Here is a 22,500-nt window from a genome sequence, read left to right as displayed (position 1 = left end):
TCCACATGTGCCTCGGTGCCATTTGGGCGGAGGACATTCAGGACCAGGACGTCCCCAGCAACTCGACTGGCACGTCCCCGGTCACTACCGCTAACGTCTCTTCCAGCCATGCTGTCGTGTCACTCTGGTTTGCTCAGGAACCAACAGTAGCAGGAACCAACCCTCTCAACCCCCTGTGAGAATGGCACCGATGCTCTTAATGCAGGCGTCTGTGTCCACCACGAAGTGTCCTGAGAAGTGCTAGCAGGTGAGCGTGAGCCTCCCCGTCCTGGAACAGCCCCCGAACCTGCGAGCCCGTGTAGCAGTGCGGCTGCACCAGCAAACCCACACACAGAATGTCAGTGATAAGAAGCCAACTCCAGGAAGCTCTGCCACTCTAGCAGCGTGGGCTCCCGCCGCACTGCGTCCACCTTCAGTCTCTTTCTGCTCCAGCTCCCCTCACCATGTGCCTGAGGAAGCTCGCGCAGTGTTGAATAATGTCGCACATCCTCGGACGCAACCAGACGTTTGCTGTCTTAATGTCCTTGTGTACCTGTCTCAGGTTCACACCTCTCAACCTGAGCACGTGGACCTGCACGTTTAGATAAACGATGCACCGATCCTCGGGGACTCTGAGGAGCACTTATACTCACATTTATATGTGGCCCACGCATTACAAAACCCGAAAAGCAAAACTTTGAACTTCACGAATCCGAAGTGCAACACGAACGCCATCTCTTTGGCATCCGGAGCGAGTCACAGTTGCCAGTGCCCACTCTGCAGATCCTGCAACCACGCTGAGCCAGTGAGCTGATCTGAAGTGTCATCGATGAGTAGAAGCAGGTATGAGTTGGGGCTGAACAACAGAACTGATCCGCCAGCAGTCCACACAGAAGCATTAGCTACTGCCTGTTTCTTCTCCAGGACCACTGGTGTTGTGAGGGAGGCCCCTGGCTCCATGACGCCTTTTCACCTTCTGCTCTGAGCAGCACTGGTGCGGCACTGCCAGTGTTACTGCTGTACTAAACGTACAGTTCCTCTCAGCACAGATCATACACCACCTCTAATGTCTCACAAAGCTCCTCTTTATTCACCACTGCTGACCTTCACGGTTTTAACGTTCTCCGTTGTTGATGTGTGTTCTCCATGTGTTCTCCATGGTGTACTGGGATCTCATGTGTGTTCTCCATGTGTTCTCAATACTTTACTGGGATCTCATGTGTGTTCTCCATGTGTTCTCCATGGTGTACTGGGATCTCATACGTGTTCTCCATGTGTTCTCAATACTTTACTGGGATCTCATGTGTGTTCTCCATGGTGTATTGCAGGGCTATTCAACTGGCGGCCCGCGGGCCATCACCCCATAAATAATAATAAATATGTGATAAACCGCCGTAAAAATAAATAACATTTTTGCAACATTTGCAACATTTTACGACACTGTGTCGAAATTTACGTTCGAATTTACATTTACGTTTTACATATATGAATTTACATTTGATTCTCCATGTGTTCTCCATGGTGTACTGGGATCTCATGTGTGTTCTCCATGGTATATGGCGAGTTGCGTATGTCGTCACGACTCTTCCAGCAGCAACATGTTCAGGAAGCGTTCGAGTGCTAATTCCTCCTCTGCAGCCTTCTCAAACACCGGCCCGCCGGAGTGCTGTGCTCGGTTCTGAGGTCAACACGGTTATCTGCTCTCCCTATGGCCCCTGCGTCTCTGGGAGCAGCTGCTGGACAGATAGCACCTCCAGTAACTGCGTGAAACACTGCTGGAGGGCTCTGGTCAACGCCGCTAGCTTCGTCGTGCAGCTCTGGCAGATACAGTACTACACGCAGTTCCTTCCCCACCACTTCCAGACACAGTTGCATCACGGTGACAGCTGCTGTCCAGATATGTTGCCGAGCAACCGTGCGCATGGTGCACGAGCTCCTTCGACACTGTAGCATGGCGGGCCGACGCACGTCACGTCTGTGTGCTAACCTCTTCAGCGTCTCCCCCGGCCTGCCGACAGATATGCCTGATACCACCCAGCAAAATATCTACATCTCACCTCTCACACCAGTGTGGATTCAGCATTAAAGATGCAGACACACACACACACACACACACACACACACACACACACACACACACACACACACACACACACACACACACACACACATATATATACACACATGTACACACAAACACCCACACACACACACACACACACACACACACACACCCACACACACACACACGGAGGGTGGAACTTTTATAAATGCTCTTTAAAAGAGACAGACACTCTCCCCCACAATCTCTCTACACTCTCTCTCCCCCACACTCTCTCTACACACTCTCTCTACACACTCTCTCTACACACTCTCTCCCCCACACTCTCTCCCCCACACTCTCTCTACACACTCTCTCCCACACACTCTCTCCACACACTCTATCTCCCACACTCTCTCCACACACTCTCTCTACACACTCCCTCTACACACTCCCTCTACGCACTCTCTCCCCCACACTCTCTCGACACACTCTCTCTACACACTCTCTCCCCCACACTCTCTCTACACACTCTCTCCCCCACACTCTCTCCCTCACACTCTCTCTACACACTCTCTCCCCCACACTCTCTCTACACACTCTCTCCACCACACTCTCTCTACACACTCTCTCTACACACTTTCTCTACACACTCTCTCCCCAACACTCTCTCTACACACTCTCTCTACAAACTCTCTACACATTCTCTCCCCCACACTCTCTCCCCCACACTCTCTCTACACACTGTCTCTACACACTGTCTCCCCCACACTCTCTCTACACACTCTCTCCCCCACACTCTCTCTACACACTCTCTCCCCCACACTCTCTCCCCCACACTCTCTCTACACACTCTCTCCCCCACACTCTCTCTACATACTCTCTCTACACACTCTCTCCCCCACACTCTCTCCCCCACACTCTCTCTACACACTCTCTCCCCCACGCTCTCTCCCCCACGCTCTCTCCCCCACGCTCTCTCTACACACTCTCTCTATACTCTCTCCACACACTCTCTCTACACACTCTCTCCCACACACTCTCTCCACACACTCTCTCCACACACTCTCTCTACACACTCCCTCTACACACTCCCTCTACACACTCTCTCTACACACTCTCTCTACACACTCTCTCCCCCACACTCTCTCCCCCACACTCTCTCTACACACTCTCTCCCCCACACTCTCTCCCCCACACTCTCTCCCCCACACTCTCTCCCCCACACTCTCTCCCTCACACTCTCTCTACACACTCTCTCTACAAACTCTCTCTACAAACTCTCTCTATACACTCTCTCTATACACTCTCTACACACTCTCTACACACTCTCTCCCCCACACTCTCTCTACACACTCTCTCCCCCACACTCTCTCTACATACTCTCTCTACACACTCTCTCCCCCACACTCTCTCCACACACTCTCTCCCCCACACTCTCTCTACACACTCTCTCTACACACTCTCTCCCCCACGCTCTCTCCCCCACGCTCTCTCCCCCACGCTCTCTCTACACACTCTCTCTATACTCTCTCCACACACTCTCTCTACACACTCTCTCCCACACACTCTCTCCACACACTCTCTCCACACACTCTCTCTACACACTCCCTCTACACACTCCCTCTACACACTCTCTCTACACACTCTCTCTACACACTCTCTCCCCCACACTCTCTCCCCCACACTCTCTCTACACACTCTCTCCCCCACACTCTCTCCCCCCACACTCTCTCCCTCACACTCTCTCTACACACTCTCTCTACAAACTCTCTCTATACACTCTCTCTATACACTCTCTACACACTCTCTACACACTCTCTCCCCCCACACTCTCTCCCCCACACTCTCTCTACACACTGTCTCTACACACTCTCTCCCCCACACTCTCTCTACACACTCTCTCCCCCCACACTCTCTCTACACACTCTCTCCCCCACACTCTCTCCCCCACACTCTCTCTACACACTCTCTCCCCCACACTCTCTCTACATACTCTCTCTACACACTCTCTCCCCCACACTCTCTCCACACACTCTCTCCCCCACACTCTCTCTACACACTCTCCCTCCCCCACACTCTCTCCCCCACGCTCTCTCTACACACTCTCTCCCCCACACTCTCTCCACACACTCTCTCCACACACTCTCTCTACACACTCTCTCCCACACACTCTCTCTACACACTCTCTCCCACACACTCTATCTCCCACACTCTCCCTCCACACCACTCCCTCTACACACTCCCTCTACACACTCCCTCTACACACTCTCTCCCCCACTCTCTCTACACACTCTCTCTACACACTCTCTCCCTCACACTCTCTCCCTCACACTCTCTCTACACACTCTCTCTACACACTCTCTCCCCCACACTCTCTCTACACACTCTCTCCCCCCACACTCTCTCTACACACTCTCTCCCCCACACTCTCTCTACACACTCTCTCTACACACTCTCTCCCCAACACTCTCTCTACACACTCTCTCTACACACTCTCTCCCCCCACACTCTCTCCCCCACACTCTCTCTACACACTGTCTCTACACACTCTCTCCCCCACACTCTCTCTACACACTCTCTCTACACACTCTCTCCCCCACACTCTCTCCCCCACACTCTCTCCCCCCACACTCTCTCTACACACTCTCTCTACACACTCTCTCCCCCACGCTCTCTCCCCCACGCTCTCTCCCCCACGCTCTCTCTACACACTCTCTCTATACACTCTCTCCCCCACGCTCTCTCCCCCACACGTTCTCTCCCACACGTTCTCTCCCACACGTTCTCTCTACACACTCTCTCCCCCACACTCTCTCTCTACACACTCTCTCTACACACTCTCTCTACACACTCTCTCCCCCACACTCTCTCCACACACTCTCACCACACACTCTCTCCACACACTCTCTCCACACACCCTCTCCCCCACACTCTCTCCCCCACACTCTCTACGCACTCTCTCCCCCACACTCTCTCTACGCACTCTCTCCCCCCCACACTCTCTCTACGCACTCTCTCCTCCACACTCTCTCTACACACTCTCTCCGCCACACTCTCTCCCCCACACTCTCTCTACACACTCTCTCCCCCACACTCTCTCTACACACTCTCTCCCCCACACTCTCTCTACACACTCTCTCTATACACACTCTCTCCCCCACACTCTCTCCCCCACACTCTCTCTACACACTCTCTCCTCCCCCACACTCTCTACACACTCTCTCCCCCACACTCTCTCTACACACTCTCTCCCCCACACTCTCTCTACACACTCTCTCCCCCCACACTCTCTCTACACACTCTCTCCACACACTCTCTCCCCCACACTCTCTCCACACACTCTCTCCCCCACACTCTCTCCACACACTCTCTCCCACACACTCTCTCCACCACACTCTCTCTACACACTCTCTCTACACACTTTCTCTACACACTCTCTCCCCAACACTCTCTCTACACACTCTCTCTACAAACTCTCTACACATTCTCTCCCCCCACACTCTCTCCCCCACACTCTCTCTACACACTGTCTCTACACACCTGTCTCCCCCACACTCTCTCTACACACTCTCTCCCCCACACTCTCTCTACACACTCTCTCCCCCACACTCTCTCCCCCACACTCTCTCTACACACTCTCTCCCCCACACTCTCTCTACATACTCTCTCTACACACTCTCTCCCCCACACTCTCTCCACACACTCTCTCCCCCACACTCTCTCTACACACTCTCTCTACACACTCTCTCCCCCACGCTCTCTCCCCCACGCTCTCTCCCCCACGCTCTCTCTACACACTCTCTCTATACTCTCTCCACACACTCTCTCTACACACTCTCTCCCACACACTCTCTCCACACACTCTCTCCACACACTCTCTCTACACACTCCCTCTACACACTCCCTCTACACACTCTCTCTACACACTCTCTCTACACACTCTCCTACACACTCTCTCCCCCACACTCTCTCCCCCACACTCTCTCCCCACACTCTCTCCCTCACACTCTCTCTACACACTCTCTCTACAAACTCTCTCTACAAACTCTCTCTATACACTCTCTCTATACACTCTCTACACACTCTCTACACACTCTCTCCCCCACACTCTCTCTACACACTCTCTCTACATACTCTCTCTACACACTCTCTCCCCCCACACTCTCTCCACACACTCTCTCCCCCACGACTCTCGTCTACACACTCTCTCTACACACTCTCTCCCCCACACTCTCTCTTACACACTCTCTCCCCCACACTCTCTCTACACACTCTCTCCAGCACACTCTCTCCCCCCACACTCTCTCCACACACTCTCTCCCCCACACTCTCTCCACACACTCTCTCCCACCACACTCTCTCCACCACACTCTCTCTACACACTCGCTCTACACACTTTCTCTACACACTCTCGCCCAACACTCTCTCTACACACTCTCTCTGACAAACTCTCTACACATTCTCTCCCCCACACTCTCTCCCCCACACTCTCTCTACACACTGTCTCTACACACTGGCTCCCCCACACTCTCTCTACACACTCTCTCCCCCACACTCTCTCTACACACTCTCTCCCCCACACTCTCTCCCCCACACTCTCTCTACACACTCTCTCCCCCACACTCTCTCTACATACTCTCTCTACACACACTCTCTCACCCCACACTCTCTCCGACACACTCTCTCCCCCACACTCTCTCTAACACACTCTCTCTACACACTCTCCCCCACGCTCTCTCCCCCACGCTCTCTCACCCACGCTCGCTCTACACACTCTCTCTATACTCTGCTCCACACACTCTCTCTACACACTCTTCCACACACTCTCTCCACACACTCTCGCACACACTCTAGACCTCTCTAAACACATCTCTCTAGCACACTACTCCTACACACTCCCTCTACACACTCTCTACACACTCTCTCTACACACTCTCTCCCCCACACTCCGCCCCACTCGCCCACACTCTCTCCCCCACTCTCTCTCCCCCACACTCTCTCCCCCACACTCTCTCCTCACACTCTCTCTACACACTCTCTCTACAAACTCTCTCTACAACTCTCGCGAGACACTCTCGACTACTCTCTACACACTCTCTCCCCACACTCTCTCTACACACTCTCTCTACTACTCTCTCTACACACTCTCTCCCACACTCTCGTCCACACACTCTCTCCCCACCCACACTCTCTCTAAACACTCTCTCTACACACTCGCTCCCCCACGCTCTCTCCCCCACGCTCTCTCCCCCACGCTCTCGTCTACAGCACTCTCTCTACACACTCTCTCTATACTCTCTCCACACACTCTCTCTACACACTCTCTCCCCACACACTCTCTCCACACACTCTCTCCACACCAGCTCTCTACACACTCCCTCTACACACTCTCTCTACACACTCTCTCTACACACTCTCTCCCCCACACTCTCTCCCCCACACTCTCTCTACACACTCTCTCCCCCACACTCTCTCCCCACACTCTCTCCCCCACACTCTCTCCCCCACACTCTCTCCCTCACACTCTCTCTACACACTCTCTCTACAAACTCTCTCTACAAACTCTCTCTATACACTCTCTCTATACACTCTCTACACACTCTCTACACACTCTCTCCCCCACACTCTCTCCCCCACACTCTCTCTACACACTGTCTCTACACACTGTCTCTACACACTCTCTCCCCCACACTCTCTCTACACACTCTCTCCCCCACACTCTCTCTACACACTCTCTCCCCACACTCTCTCTCCCCCACACTCTCTCTACACACTCTCTCCCCCACACTCTCTCTACATACTCTCTCTACACACTCCTCTCCCCCACACTCTCTCCACACACTCTCTCCCCCCACACTCTCTCTACACACTCTCTCCCCCACACTCTCTCCCCCACGCTCTCTCTACACACTCTCTCCCCCACACTCTCTCTACACACTCTCTCTACATACTCTCTCTACACACTCTCTCCCCCACACTCTCTCCACACACTCTCTCCCCACACTCTCTCTACACACTCTCTCTACACACTCTCTCCCCACACTCTCTCTACACACTCTCTCCCCCACACTCTCTCTACACACTCTCTCCACACACTCTCTCCCCCACACTCTCTCCACACACTCTCTCCCCCACACTCTCTCCACACACTCTCTCCACACACTCTCTCCACCACACTCTCTCCACCACACTCTCTACACACTCTCTCTACACACTTTCTCTACACACTCTCTCCCCAACACTCTCTCTACAACACTCTCTCTACAAACTCGCTACACATTCTCTCCCCCACACTCTCTCCCCACACTCTCTCTACACACTGTCTCTACACACTGTCTCCCCCACACTCTCTCTACACACTCTCTCCCCACACTCTCTCTACACACTCTCTCCCCCACACTTCTCTCTCCCCCACACTCGCTCTACACACTCTCTCCCCCACACTCTCTCTACATACTCTCTCTACACACTCTCTCCCCCACACTCTCTCCACTCACTCTCTCCCCCCACACTCTCTCTACACACTCTCTCTACACACTCTCGCCCCCACGGCTCGCCTCCCCACGCTCTCTCCCCCACGCTCTCTCTACACACTCTCTCTATACTCTCTCCACACACTCTCTCTACACACTCTCCCACACACTCGCTCCACACACTCTCTCCACACACTCTCTCGACTCACTCCCCTACACACTCCCTCTACACACTCTCTCTACACACTCTCTCTACACACTCTCTCCCCACACTCTCTCCCCCACACTCCTCTACACACTCTCTCGACCACACTCTCTCCCCCACACTCTCTCCCCCCACACTCTCTCCCTCACACTCTCTCTACACACTCTCTCTACATACTCGTCTCTACAAACTCTCGTCTATACACTCTCTCTATACACTCTCTACACACTCTCTACACACTCTCTCCCCACCACACTCTCTCTACACACTCTCTCTACATACTCTCTCTACACACTCTCTCTCCCCCACACGCTCTCCACACACGCTCTCCCCCACACTCTCTCTACACACTCTCTCTACACACTCTCTCCCCACGCTCTCTCACCCACGCTCTCTCCCCCACGCTCTCTCCCCCACCGCTCTCTCTACACACTCTCTCTACACACTCTCGCTATACTCTCTCCACACACTCTCTCTACACACTCTCTCCCACCACTCTCTCCACACACGCCTCTCCACACTCGCTCTCTACACTCCCTCTACACACTCTCTCTACACGACTCTCTCTACACACTCTCTCCCCCACACTCTCTCCCCCACACTCTCTCACACTCTCTACCCAGCGCTCTCCCCCACACTCTCTCTCCCCACACTCTCGCCCCCACACTCTCTCCCCCACACTCTCTCCCTCACACTCTCTCTACACACTCTCTCTACAAACTCTCTCTACAAACTCTCTCTATACACTCTCTCTATACACTCTCTACACACTCTCTACACACTCTCTCCCCCACACTCTCTCCCCCACACTCTCTCTACACACTGTCTCTACACACTGTCTCTACACACTCTCTCCCCCACACTCTCTCTACACACTCTCTCCCCCACACTCTCTCTACACACTCTCTCCCCCACACTCTCTCCCCCACACTCTCTCTACACACTCTCTCCCCCACACTCTCTCTACATACTCTCTCTACACACTCTCTCCCCCACACTCTCTCCACACACTCTCTCCCCCACACTCTCTCTACACACTCTCCTCCCCCACACTCTCTCCCCCACGCTCTCTCTACACACTCTCTCCCCCACACTCTCTCCACACACTCTCTCCACACACTCTCTCTACACACTCTCTCCACACACTCTCTCTACACACTCTCTCCCACACACTCTATCTCCCACACTCTCTCCACACACTCCCTCTACACACTCCCTCTACACACTCCCTCTACACACTCTCTCACCCCACTCTCTCTACACACTCTCTCTACACACTCTCTCCCTCACACTCTCTCCCTCACACTCTCTCTACACACTCTCTCTACACACTCTCTCCCCCACACTCTCTCTACACACTCTCTCCCCCACACTCTCTCTACACACTCTCTCCCCCACACTCTCTCTACACACTCTCTCTACACACTCTCTCCCCAACACTCTCTCTACACACTCTCTCTACACACTCTCTCCCCCACACTCTCTCTACACACTGTCTCTACACACTCTCTCCCCACACTCTCTCTACACACTCTCTCTACACACTCTCTCCCCCACACTCTCTCCCCCACACTCTCTCCCACACACCTCTCTCCCCCCACTCTCCTCTCCCCCACACTCTCCACCACACTCTCTCTACACACTCTCTCCCCCACGCTCTCTCCCCCACGCTCTCTCCCCCACGCTCTCTCTACACACTCTCTCTATACACTCTCTCCCCCACGCTCTCTCCCCCCACACGTTCTCTCCCACACGTTCTCTCCCACACGTCTCTCTACACACTCTCTCCCCCACACTCTCTCTCTACACACTCTCTCTACACACTCTCTCTACACACTCTCTCCCCCACACTCTCTCCACACACTCTCACCACACACTCTCCTCCACACACTCTCGTCCACACACCCTCTCCCCCACACTCTCTCCCCCACACTCTCTCTACGCACTCTCTCCCCCACACTCTCTACGCACTCTCTCCCCACACTCTCTCTACGCACTCTCTCCTCCACACTCTCTCTACACACTCTCTCCGCCACACTCTCTCCCCCACACTCTCTCCCCCACACTCTCTCTACACACTCTCTCCCCCACCTCTCTCCCCCCACACTCTCTCTACAAACTCTCTCCACACACTCTCTCCACACACCTCTCTCCCCCACACTCTCTCTACACACCTCTCCCCCACACTCTCTACACACTCTCTCCCCCACACTCTCTCTACACACTCTCTCCCCCCACACTCTCTCTACACGCTCTCTCCCCCACGCTCTCTCTCTACACACTCTCTCCCCCACACTCTCTCTCTACACACTCTCTCTACACACTCTCTCTACACACTCTCTCCCCCACACTCTCTCCACACACTCTCACCACACACTCTCTCCACACACTCTCTCCACACACTCTCTCCCCCACACTCCCTCCACACACTCTCTCCCCCACACTCTCTCCCCCACACTCTCTCTACGCACTCTCTCCCCCACACTCTCTCTACGCACTCTCTCCCCCACACTCTCTCTACACACTCTCTCCCCCACACTCTCTCTACACACTCTCTCCGCCACACTCTCTCCCCCACACTCTCTCTACACACTCTCTCCCCCACACTCTCTCCCCCCACACTCTCTCTACACACTCTCTCCCCCACACTCTCTCCCCCACACTCTCTCTACAAACTCTCTCCACACACTCTCTCCACACACTCTCTCCCCCACACTCTCTCTACACACTCTCTCCCCCACACTCTCTCCACACACTCTCTCCCCCACACTCTCTCTACACACTCTCTCCCCCACACTCTCTCCCCCACACTCTCTCCACACACTCTCTCCCCCACACTCTCTCCACACACTCTCTCCCCCACACTCTCTCTACACACTCTCTCCCCCACACTCTCTCTACACGCTCTCTCCCCCACACTCTCTCTACACGCTCTCTCCCCCACGTTCTCTCTACACACTCTCTCCCCCACACTCTCTACGCACTCTCTCCCCCACACTCTCTCTACACACTCTCTCCCCCACACTCTCTCTACACACTCTCTCCCCCACACTCTCTCCCCCACACTCTCTCTACACACTCTCTCCCCCACACTCTCTACGCACTCTCTCCCCCACACTCTCTCTACACACTCTCTCCCCCACACTCTCTCTACACACTCTCTCCCCCACACTCTCTCCCCCACACTCTCTCTACACACTCTCTCCCCCCACACTCTCTCTACACACTCTCTCCCCCACACTCTCTCCCCCACACTCTCTCCCACACACTCTCTCCCACACACTCTCTCCACACACTCTCTCCCCCACACTCTCTCCCCCACGTTCTCTCCCCCACACTCTCTCTCCACACTCTCTCTCCACACTCTCTCCCCACACTCTCTCCCCCACACTCTCTCTATACAATCTCTCCCCCACACTCTCTCTACACACTCTCTCTACAAACTCTCACTACACACTCTCTCCCCCACACTCTCTCTACACTCTCTCCCCCACACTCTCTCCCCCACACACTCTATCCCCCACACTCTCTCCACACACTCTCTCCCCCACACTCTCTCCCACACACTCTCTCTACACACTCTCTCTACACACTCTCTCCCCCACACTCTCTCCCCCACACTCTCTCCACACACTCTCTCCCCCACACTCTCTCTACACACACTCTCCCCCACACTCTCTCTACACACTCTCTCCCCCACACTCTCTCTACACACTCTCTCCCCCACACTCTCTCCACACACTCTCTCCACACACTCTCTCCCCCACACTCTCTCCACACACTGTCTCCCCCACACTCTCTCCCCCACACTCTCTCCCACACTCTCTCTACACGCTCTCTCCCCCACACTCTCTACACACTCTCTCCCCCACGTTCTCTCTACACACTCTCTCCCCCACACTCTCTCCACACACTCTCTCCCCCACACTCTCTCCACACACTCTCTCCCCCACACTCTCTCCACACACTCTCTCCCACACACTCTCTCCACACACTCTCTCCCCCACACTCTCTCCACACACTCTCTCCCACACACTCTCTCTCCCACACTCTCTCCACACACTCTCTCCCACACACTCTCTCCCCCACACTCTCTCTACACACTCTCTCCCCCACACTCTCTCCACACACTCTCTCCCCCACACTCTCTCCACACACTCTCTCCACACACTCTCTCCCCCACACTCTCCCACACTCTCTCCCACACTCTCTCCCCCACGTTCTCTCTACGCACTCTCTCCCCCACACTCTCTCTACGCACTCTCTCCCCCACACTCTCTCTACACACTCTCTCCCCCACACTCTCTCTACACACTCTCTCCCCCACACTCTCTCTACACACTCTCTCCACACACTCTCTCCCCCACACTCTCTCCACACACTCTCTCCCCCACACTCTCTCCACACACTCTCTCCCACACACTCTCTCCACCACACTCTCTCTACACACTCTCTCTACACACTTTCTTTACACACTCTCTCCCCAACACTCTCTCTACACACTCTCTCTACAAACTCTCTACACATTCTCTCCCCCACACTCTCTCCCCCACACTCTCTCTACACACTGTCTCTACACACTGTCTCCCCCACACTCTCTCTACACACTCTCTCCCCCACACTCTCTCTACACACTCTCTCCCCCACACTCTCTCCCCCACACTCTCTCTACACACTCTCTCCCCCACACTCTCTCTACATACTCTCTCTACACACTCTCTCCCCCACACTCTCTCCACACACTCTCTCCCCCACACTCTCTCTACACACTCTCTCTACACACTCTCTCCCCCACGCTCTCTCCCCCACGCTCTCTCCCCCACGCTCTCTCTACACACTCTCTCTATACTCTCTCCACACACTCTCTCTACACACTCTCTCCCACACACTCTCTCCACACACTCTCTCCACACACTCTCTCTACACACTCCCTCTACACACTCCCTCTACACACTCTCTCTACACACTCTCTCTACACACTCTCTCCCCCACACTCTCTCCCCCACACTCTCTCTACACACTCTCTCCCCCACACTCTCTCCCCCACACTCTCTCCCTCACACTCTCTCTACACACTCTCTCTACAAACTCTCTCTACAAACTCTCTCTATACACTCTCTCTATACACTCTCTACACACTCTCTACACACTCTCTCCCCCACACTCTCTCTACACACTCTCTCTACATACTCTCTCTACACACTCTCTCCCCCACACTCTCTCCACACACTCTCTCCCCCACACTCTCTCTACACACTCTCTCTACACACTCTCTCCCCCACGCTCTCTCCCCCACGCTCTCTCCCCCACGCTCTCTCTACACACTCTCTCTACACACTCTCTCTATACTCTCTCCACACACTCTCTCTACACACTCTCTCCCACACACTCTCTCCACACACTCTCTCCACACACTCTCTCTACACACTCCCTCTACACACTCCCTCTACACACTCCCTCTACACACTCTCTCTACACACTCTCTCTACACACTCTCTCCCCCACACTCTCTCCCCCACACTCTCTCTACACACTCTCTCCCCCACACTCTCTCCCCCACACTCTCTCCCCCACACTCTCTCCCTCACACTCTCTCTACACACTCTCTCTACAAACTCTCTCTACAAACTCTCTCTATACACTCTCTCTATACACTCTCTACACACTCTCTACACACTCTCTCCCCCACACTCTCTCCCCCACACTCTCTCTACACACTGTCTCTACACACTGTCTCTACACACTCTCTCCCCCACACTCTCTCTACACACTCTCTCCCCCACACTCTCTCTACACACTCTCTCCCCCACACTCTCTCCCCCACACTCTCTCTACACACTCTCTCCCCCACACTCTCTCTACATACTCTCTCTACACACTCTCTCCCCCACACTCTCTCCACACACTCTCTCCCCCACACTCTCTCTACACACTCTCTCCCCCACACTCTCTCCCCCACGCTCTCTCTACACACTCTCTCCCCCACACTCTCTCCACACACTCTCTCTACACACTCTCTCCCACACACTCTCTCTACACACTCTCTCCCACACACTCTATCTCCCACACTCTCTCCACACACTCCCTCTACACACTCCCTCTACACACTCCCTCTACACACTCTCTCCCCCACTCTCTCTACACACTCTCTCTACACACTCTCTCCCTCACACTCTCTCCCTCACACTCTCTCTACACACTCTCTCTACACACTCTCTCCCCCACACTCTCTCTACACACTCTCTCCCCCACACTCTCTCTACACACTCTCTCCCCCACACTCTCTCTACACACTCTCTCTACACACTCTCTCCCCAACACTCTCTCTACACACTCTCTCTACACACTCTCTCCCCCACACTCTCTCCCCCACACTCTCTCTACACACTGTCTCTACACACTCTCTCCCCCACACTCTCTCTACACACTCTCTCTACACACTCTCTCCCCCACACTCTCTCCCCCACACTCTCTCCCACACACTCTCTCCCCCACACTCTCTCCCCCACACTCTCTCCACCACACTCTCTCTACACACTCTCTCCCCCACGCTCTCTCCCCCACGCTCTCTCCCCCACGCTCTCTCTACACACTCTCTCTATACACTCTCTCCCCCACGCTCTCTCCCCCACACGTTCTCTCCCACACGTTCTCTCCCACACGTTCTCTCTACACACTCTCTCCCCCACACTCTCTCTCTACACACTCTCTCTACACACTCTCTCTACACACTCTCTCCCCCACACTCTCTCCACACACTCTCACCACACACTCTCTCCACACACTCTCTCCACACACCCTCTCCCCCACACTCTCTCCCCCACACTCTCTACGCACTCTCTCCCCCACACTCTCTCTACGCACTCTCTCCCCCACACTCTCTCTACGCACTCTCTCCTCCACACTCTCTCTACACACTCTCTCCGCCACACTCTCTCCCCCACACTCTCTCTACACACTCTCTCCCCCACACTCTCTCTACACACTCTCTCCCCCACACTCTCTCTACACACTCTCTCTATACACACTCTCTCCCCCACACTCTCTCCCCCACACTCTCTCTACACACTCTCTCCCCCACACTCTCTACACACTCTCTCCCCCACACTCTCTCTACACACTCTCTCCCCCACACTCTCTCTACACGCTCTCTCCCCCACGCTCTCTCCCCCACACGTTCTCTCCCACACGTTCTCTCTACACACTCTCTCCCCCACACTCTCTCTCTACACACTCTCTCTACACACTCTCTCTACACACTCTCTCCCCCACACTCTCTCCACACACTCTCACCACACACTCTCTCCACACACTCTCTCCACACACTCTCTCCCCCACACTCCCTCCACACACTCTCTCCCCCACACTCTCTCCCCCACACTCTCTCTACGCACTCTCTCCCCCACACTCTCTCTACGCACTCTCTCCCCCACACTCTCTCTACACACTCTCTCCCCCACACTCTCTCTACACACTCTCTCCGCCACACTCTCTCCCCCACACTCTCTCTACACACTCTCTCCCCCACACTCTCTCCCCCACACTCTCTCTACACACTCTCTCCCCCACACTCTCTCCCCCACACTCTCTCTACAAACTCTCTCCACACACTCTCTCCACACACTCTCTCCCCCACACTCTCTCTACACACTCTCTCCCCCACACTCTCTCCACACACTCTCTCCCCCACACTCTCTCTACACACTCTCTCCCCCACACTCTCTCCCCCACACTCTCTCCACACACTCTCTCCCCCACACTCTCTCCACACACTCTCTCCCCCACACTCTCTCTACACACTCTCTCCCCCACACTCTCTCTACACGCTCTCTCCCCCACACTCTCTCTACACGCTCTCTCCCCCACGTTCTCTCTACACACTCTCTCCCCCACACTCTCTACGCACTCTCTCCCCCACACTCTCTCTACACACTCTCTCCCCCACACTCTCTCTACACACTCTCTCCCCCACACTCTCTCCCCCACACTCTCTCTACACACTCTCTCCCCCACACTCTCTCCCCCACACTCTCTCTACACACTCTCTCCCCCACACTCTCTCTACACACTCTCTCTACACACTCTCTCCCCCACACTCTCTCCCACACACTCTCTCCCACACACTCTCTCCACACACTCTCTCCCCCACACTCTCTCCCCCACGTTCTCTCCCCCACACTCTCTCTCCACACTCTCTCTCCACACTCTCTCCCCACACTCTCTCCCCCACACTCTCTCTATACAATCTCTCCCCCACACTCTCTCTACACACTCTCTCTACAAACTCTCACTACACACTCTCTCCCCCACACTCTCTCTACACTCTCTCCCCCACACTCTCTCCCCCACACACTCTATCCCCCACACTCTCTCCACACACTCTCTCCCCCACACTCTCTCCCACACACTCTCTCTACACACTCTCTCTACACACTCTCTCCCCCACACTCTCTCCACACACTCTCTCCCCCACACTCTCTCTACACACACTCTCCCCCACACTCTCTCTACACACTCTCTCCCCCACACTCTCTCTACACACTCTCTCCCCCACACTCTCTCCACACACTCTCTCCACACACTCTCTCCCCCACACTCTCTCCACACACTGTCTCCCCCACACTCTCTCCCCCACACTCTCTCCCACACTCTCTCTACACGCTCTCTCCCCCACACTCTCTACACACTCTCTCCCCCACGTTCTCTCTACACACTCTCTCCCCCACACTCTCTCCACACACTCTCTCCCCCACACTCTCTCCACACACTCTCTCCCCCACACTCTCTCCACACACTCTCTCCCACACACTCTCTCCACACACTCTCTCCCCCACACTCTCTCCACACACTCTCTCCCACACACTCTCTCCCACACACTCTCTCTCCCACACTCTCTCCACACACTCTCTCCCCCACACTCTCTCCCCCACACTCTCTCTACACACTCTCTCCCCCACACTCTCTCCACACACTCTCTCCCCCACACTCTCTCCACACACTCTCTCTACACACTCTCTCCCCCACACTCTCCCACACTCTCTCCCACACTCTCTCCCCCACGTTCTCTCTACGCACTCTCTCCCCCACACTCTCTCTACGCACTCTCTCCCCCACACTCTCTCTACACACTCTCTCTACACACTCTCTCCCCCACACTCTCTCCCCCACACTCTCTCTACACACTCTCTCCCCCACACTCTCTCTACACACTCTCTCCACACACTCTCTCCACACACTCTCTCCCCCACACTCTCTCTACACACTCTCCCCCACACTCTCTCCCCCACACTCTCTACAAACTCTCTCCACACGCTCTCTCCCCCACACTTTCTCCCCCACACTCTCTCTACACACTCTCTCTACACACTCTCTCCCCCACACTCTCTCCCCCACACTCTCTCCCCCACGCTCTCTCCCCCACGCTCTCTCCCCCACACTCTCTCCCCCACACTCTCTCTACACACTCTCTCCCCCACGTTCTCTCTACACACTCTCTCCCCCACACTCTCTCTACACACTCTCTCCCCCACACTCTCTCCCCCACACTCTCTCCCCCACACTCTCTCTACAAACTCTCTCTACAAACTCTCACTACACACTCTCTCCACACACTCTCTCCCCCACACTCTCTCCCCCACACTCTCTCCCCCAGACTCTCTCCACACACTCTCTCCACACACTCTCTCCCCCACACTCTCTCCACACACTCTCTCCCACACACTCTCTCTACACGCTCTCTCCCCCACACTCTCTCTACACACTCTCTCCCCACACTCTCTCCCCCACACTCTCTCTACACTCCCCCACACTCTCTCTACACACTCTCTCCCCCACACTCTCTCCCCCACACTCTCTCTACACACTCTCTCTACACACTCTCTCTACACACTCTCTCCCCCACACTCTCTCTACACACTCTCTCTACACACTCTCTCTACACACTCTCTCCCCCACACTCTCTCCCCCACACTCTCTCCCCCACACTCTCTCTACACACGCTCTCCCCCACACGCTCTCCCCCCACACGCTCTCCCCCACACGCTCTCCCCCACACGCTCTCCCCCACACTGTCTCTACACTCGCCACACATTCTCATGAGATCATTCAACATCACATATTCATAAAACCTTTTTTTGGTCTGCTTGGAGTGAGCATTATAGGACATGAAGAAGAAGGTTATTGCTTCAGCAGAAGATCAGAATCTTTAAATGCATATTATTTGCTGATGATACAACATTTTTTTGTTTGGGTAAAGACATTGAACGTATGTTAGAGAAAATGCAAACAGAATTTGTGAAAATACAAAACTGGTTTAAATTAAACAAATTATCATTAAACTTGGATAAAACTAATTATATGATATTTACAAAAAGACAAAGAACTGTTAATATTCCGTTTAGAGTTGGGGGTGTGGAGATAAACAGAGTCAGTGAAGTAAAGTTTTTGGGTGTTACTATAGATGAGAAATTGACATGGAAACCTCATATAAATCACCTAAGAATAAAACTAGCTAAATCTATTGCATTGCTTTATAGAGTAAGGGACTTGTTTAATGATAAAGTTTTGTATATGTTATACAACACAATAATTGTCCCACACTTGGTTTACTGTGTTGAGGTATGGGGTAAAGCATGCAAGACTATTACACATCCTGTTTTTGTTTTGCAAAAAAAAGCTGTAAGAGTTATCACTCGAAAAAATTACCATTATCCATCTAATATATTATTTTGTAAATTGAAATTATTGAAATTTTATGAGTTGGTTGATTATAATATATTGTTAGTTATGTACAAAGCTCACCAAAACATACTACCTTCAAACATTCAGATAAATTTTGTGAAGAGAGAGTCCTGTTATAATCTTAAGGGAATAGAGATGTTTATAAAACCTAAATGTAGAACATGTTTGAAAGAACGGTGCACCGCAATCCAAGGAGTAAGATTATGGAATGATCTGAAAGATGATGTTAAAAGGGCCAAATCACTGTACATGTTTAAGATATTGATAAAGGCTCGACTTTTAAAAAAATATGAAATAATATGAACTGTATACATAAGATTTGTCATTCTAGAATGATCTGATGCTTTTTGTTTTGTTTTTGTTGACTGAAGATTATTGTGTTTGAGTTTATATTTGAGGAAAAAGGGGCAGACATTATAAGATTTTCTCTTCTTTCTGCCACCTTTCATTTCATTTTATTTGTGTTTTCTTTTATGTACATAGAATCATTTGTCTTTTAAGAAATGAATAAAGTTTGAAACTAAAAAAAAACTAAAAAGAATGCCATTTGCCAGAAGAAATGTAAATTTAGGTGCTACAGAGGAAGAAACTACAAAGAGATATAGACCAAGTGATTCGCTTTAGTGCTGACGTCAGCAGCCCGGCACTCATGCCGGCTTGGTGGACGTTACTTATGTTTGACTCTTACATACAGCAGACTGGCACCAGTTCACTAAATGTCACCATGGTAATCACCATCAAGCTTTATGAATCTGGTCCAGTATCATAACATTTTGAAATTGTCATATGCAATGTTCAGATGCAAGTTGTGTTGCTATGATTCTGTTAGGTGCAGTTTGATTGTAATGGGAGGATCACAGTATAAACAATGTAAACAGTTGCAATCAGGGCCGGAGTGGGCCCCTTTTTCAGCCCGCGAGTTTCATGGCCAAATCCGGCCCAAAATTATTTTTCCCTCCCAATCGGCCCAAACTAGAGAATTACATGAGCCGGCCCATCCCGATTAGCCACACCGGCTCTGGTTGCAATAACACTTGTGAGGGACGCACGTGAGGGACGCACGTGAGGGACGTTCGGCTTACCTTGAGTTCATCTTTGCTGTGGAAGTTGTTGAGCAGATGGTGGAAGTGCAACTCTGACATCAGTTTCAGCAGAGACAGGAGACAGGACACATACTCGCCCTGCCAAAACACAGCCCAAACACAGCTCAAACACAGCCCAAACACTGCCAAAACACAGCCCAAACACAGCCCAAACACTGCCAAAACACAGCCCAAACATAGCTCAAACATAGCTCAAACACTGCCAAAACACAGCTCAAACACTGCCAAAACACAGCCAAAACACAGCTCAAACACAGCTCAAATACTGCCAAAACACAGCTCAAACACAGCTCAAACACAGCCCAAACACAGCCCAAACACAGCTCAAACACAGCTCAAACACAGCTCAAACACTGCCAAAACACAGCTCAAACACAGCTTATTTGTACAAATTTGTACAAACTGTATTAGTCCAAATTGAACTGGATGATGGGGATAATGAGAGTTTTCAGACATGACCAAACTGAGCTATCGAACTTGAAGGAAGATCAAACACCAAACGTACAACTGTATCATCAAACAGATGAAGCTAGTACAGCATCACAAAGGCAAAGCTATTAAATCATCGCACATACATAGTTATTACATTTATATTGTCCCAGAAAGAAAAACGCCAAACACACACAGAGACATCAAGGTCATATTTCCCTTGAAGAAAAACCACACATGGGAATGGAATTAGGTCCAATAAAGTTCTAAAAGTAAATGCTCACAGTACCAACAATTGTGCTTGGAGGTTTGAGAACCCTTTAGACTTTTCTACATTTCTGAATGAACCTAAACATAATCAGATTTTTGGTCCTAAAAGTAAATAAAGAGAACCCAAATTAAACAAATGTTAAACAAACAACACTTGGCCTGTCGAGTACAATGAAGGCCAAGACCATAATTCTAGGTTTTGTTTAAAGCTTAACCCTACTTAACCCAAAATAACCCTAATTAGAGCCTACATAACCATACTTAACCCTACCTAATCCTATATAACTCTACTGAATCTTACATAATCATACATAACTCTAACTTAACCCTACCTGACCCTACATGACCCTACCTGACCCTACCTGACCCTACTTCTAGAAGAACTACTAGAAGTTCAAGGAATGAGGTGTTTAACAGGAGAGGAGGGCGTGGGGAGCAGCTGACCGTGATCTCCGCCGTACACTGAGGACAGCGTTGGCTCCTGCTGTTCTCCACCGCCTGGCTCTTGCTCATGATGGACAGGAGGGTCTGTAGGAGCACGTCCAACAAGCTCTCCACCATCATTTCCACCTCCTCCTGCACGCACGAAGACTCCTGTGGGAGCAAAAGTGAAGGGGAGGTGAACTGATATGATATGACATTGGTATTATTGTCATTATTAGTATGATTTAGGGCCAAGCGCAGCCCCGCTCAGGCCCCGTGAGACAGTCCTGCTCCAGCTGTGGCGTGAAGGTACCTGCGCACTGGTGTTGAGGATGGAGAAGATGCTCCCCAGTATCCCAGCACACAACAGCAGCTCCCTCTGCTGCCGCAGGTGGAGGTGGATGTGATGTAGCACTACTGGAAGCAAAATACTCCGAGATTCTGAGAGAGAGACAGAGAGAGAGAGAGAGAGAGAGAGAGAGAGAGAAAATGACAATAATAAATTAAGGGAACAATTCAGTTCCAGTCAATAGCTTGACCAATATCCTGTATTATTATTGTTATTATTATTATATACTGTAAAAGACCAGATTCTACCCCATTCCCAAGCCAATTACATAAATGAATATCGACAATTCAACTAAAATCTTTCCGTTACTTTTTTATAGCTTTATAATTCAAGATTTTACTGTTGTAGGACAAGAACTGTACGTCAAGCCTAGCCTTCCACAGCAGGTCCACACCGTGGCTCTGACCTATCTCACGTTCAAACGCAAACGCACATCTGCTGGGTCCTGAGGGCCGTGTTGAGAATGACGGGTGAACGGACAACCT

General features: G+C 52.4%; 1 protein-coding gene across 1 annotated transcript in view; it reads right to left on the bottom strand.

Annotated features, from left to right (window-relative positions):
• Nucleotides 1–22,500, bottom strand: part of LOC143512547 (dedicator of cytokinesis protein 3-like) — a 78,255-nt gene that overhangs the window by 28,380 nt on the left and 27,375 nt on the right. Inside the window, exons 24-27 of the mRNA XM_077003006.1 lie at nt 22,499–22,500; nt 21,980–22,107; nt 21,688–21,837; nt 20,524–20,622 (exon numbers count right to left, since the gene is read on the bottom strand). The exon at nt 22,499–22,500 is cut by the window's right edge and continues 191 nt beyond it. Of these exons, the coding sequence (XP_076859121.1) occupies nt 20,524–20,622; nt 21,688–21,837; nt 21,980–22,107; nt 22,499–22,500 (379 nt within the window). The remainder of the gene's footprint in view (nt 1–20,523; nt 20,623–21,687; nt 21,838–21,979; nt 22,108–22,498) is intronic.

This window comes from Brachyhypopomus gauderio, chromosome 4 (assembly GCF_052324685.1).
Source record: "Brachyhypopomus gauderio isolate BG-103 chromosome 4, BGAUD_0.2, whole genome shotgun sequence".
NCBI lineage: Eukaryota > Metazoa > Chordata > Actinopteri > Gymnotiformes > Hypopomidae > Brachyhypopomus > Brachyhypopomus gauderio.
The sequence above is the reverse complement of the archived record's forward strand: the minus strand, read 5'-3'. Positions and strand labels throughout refer to the sequence as shown.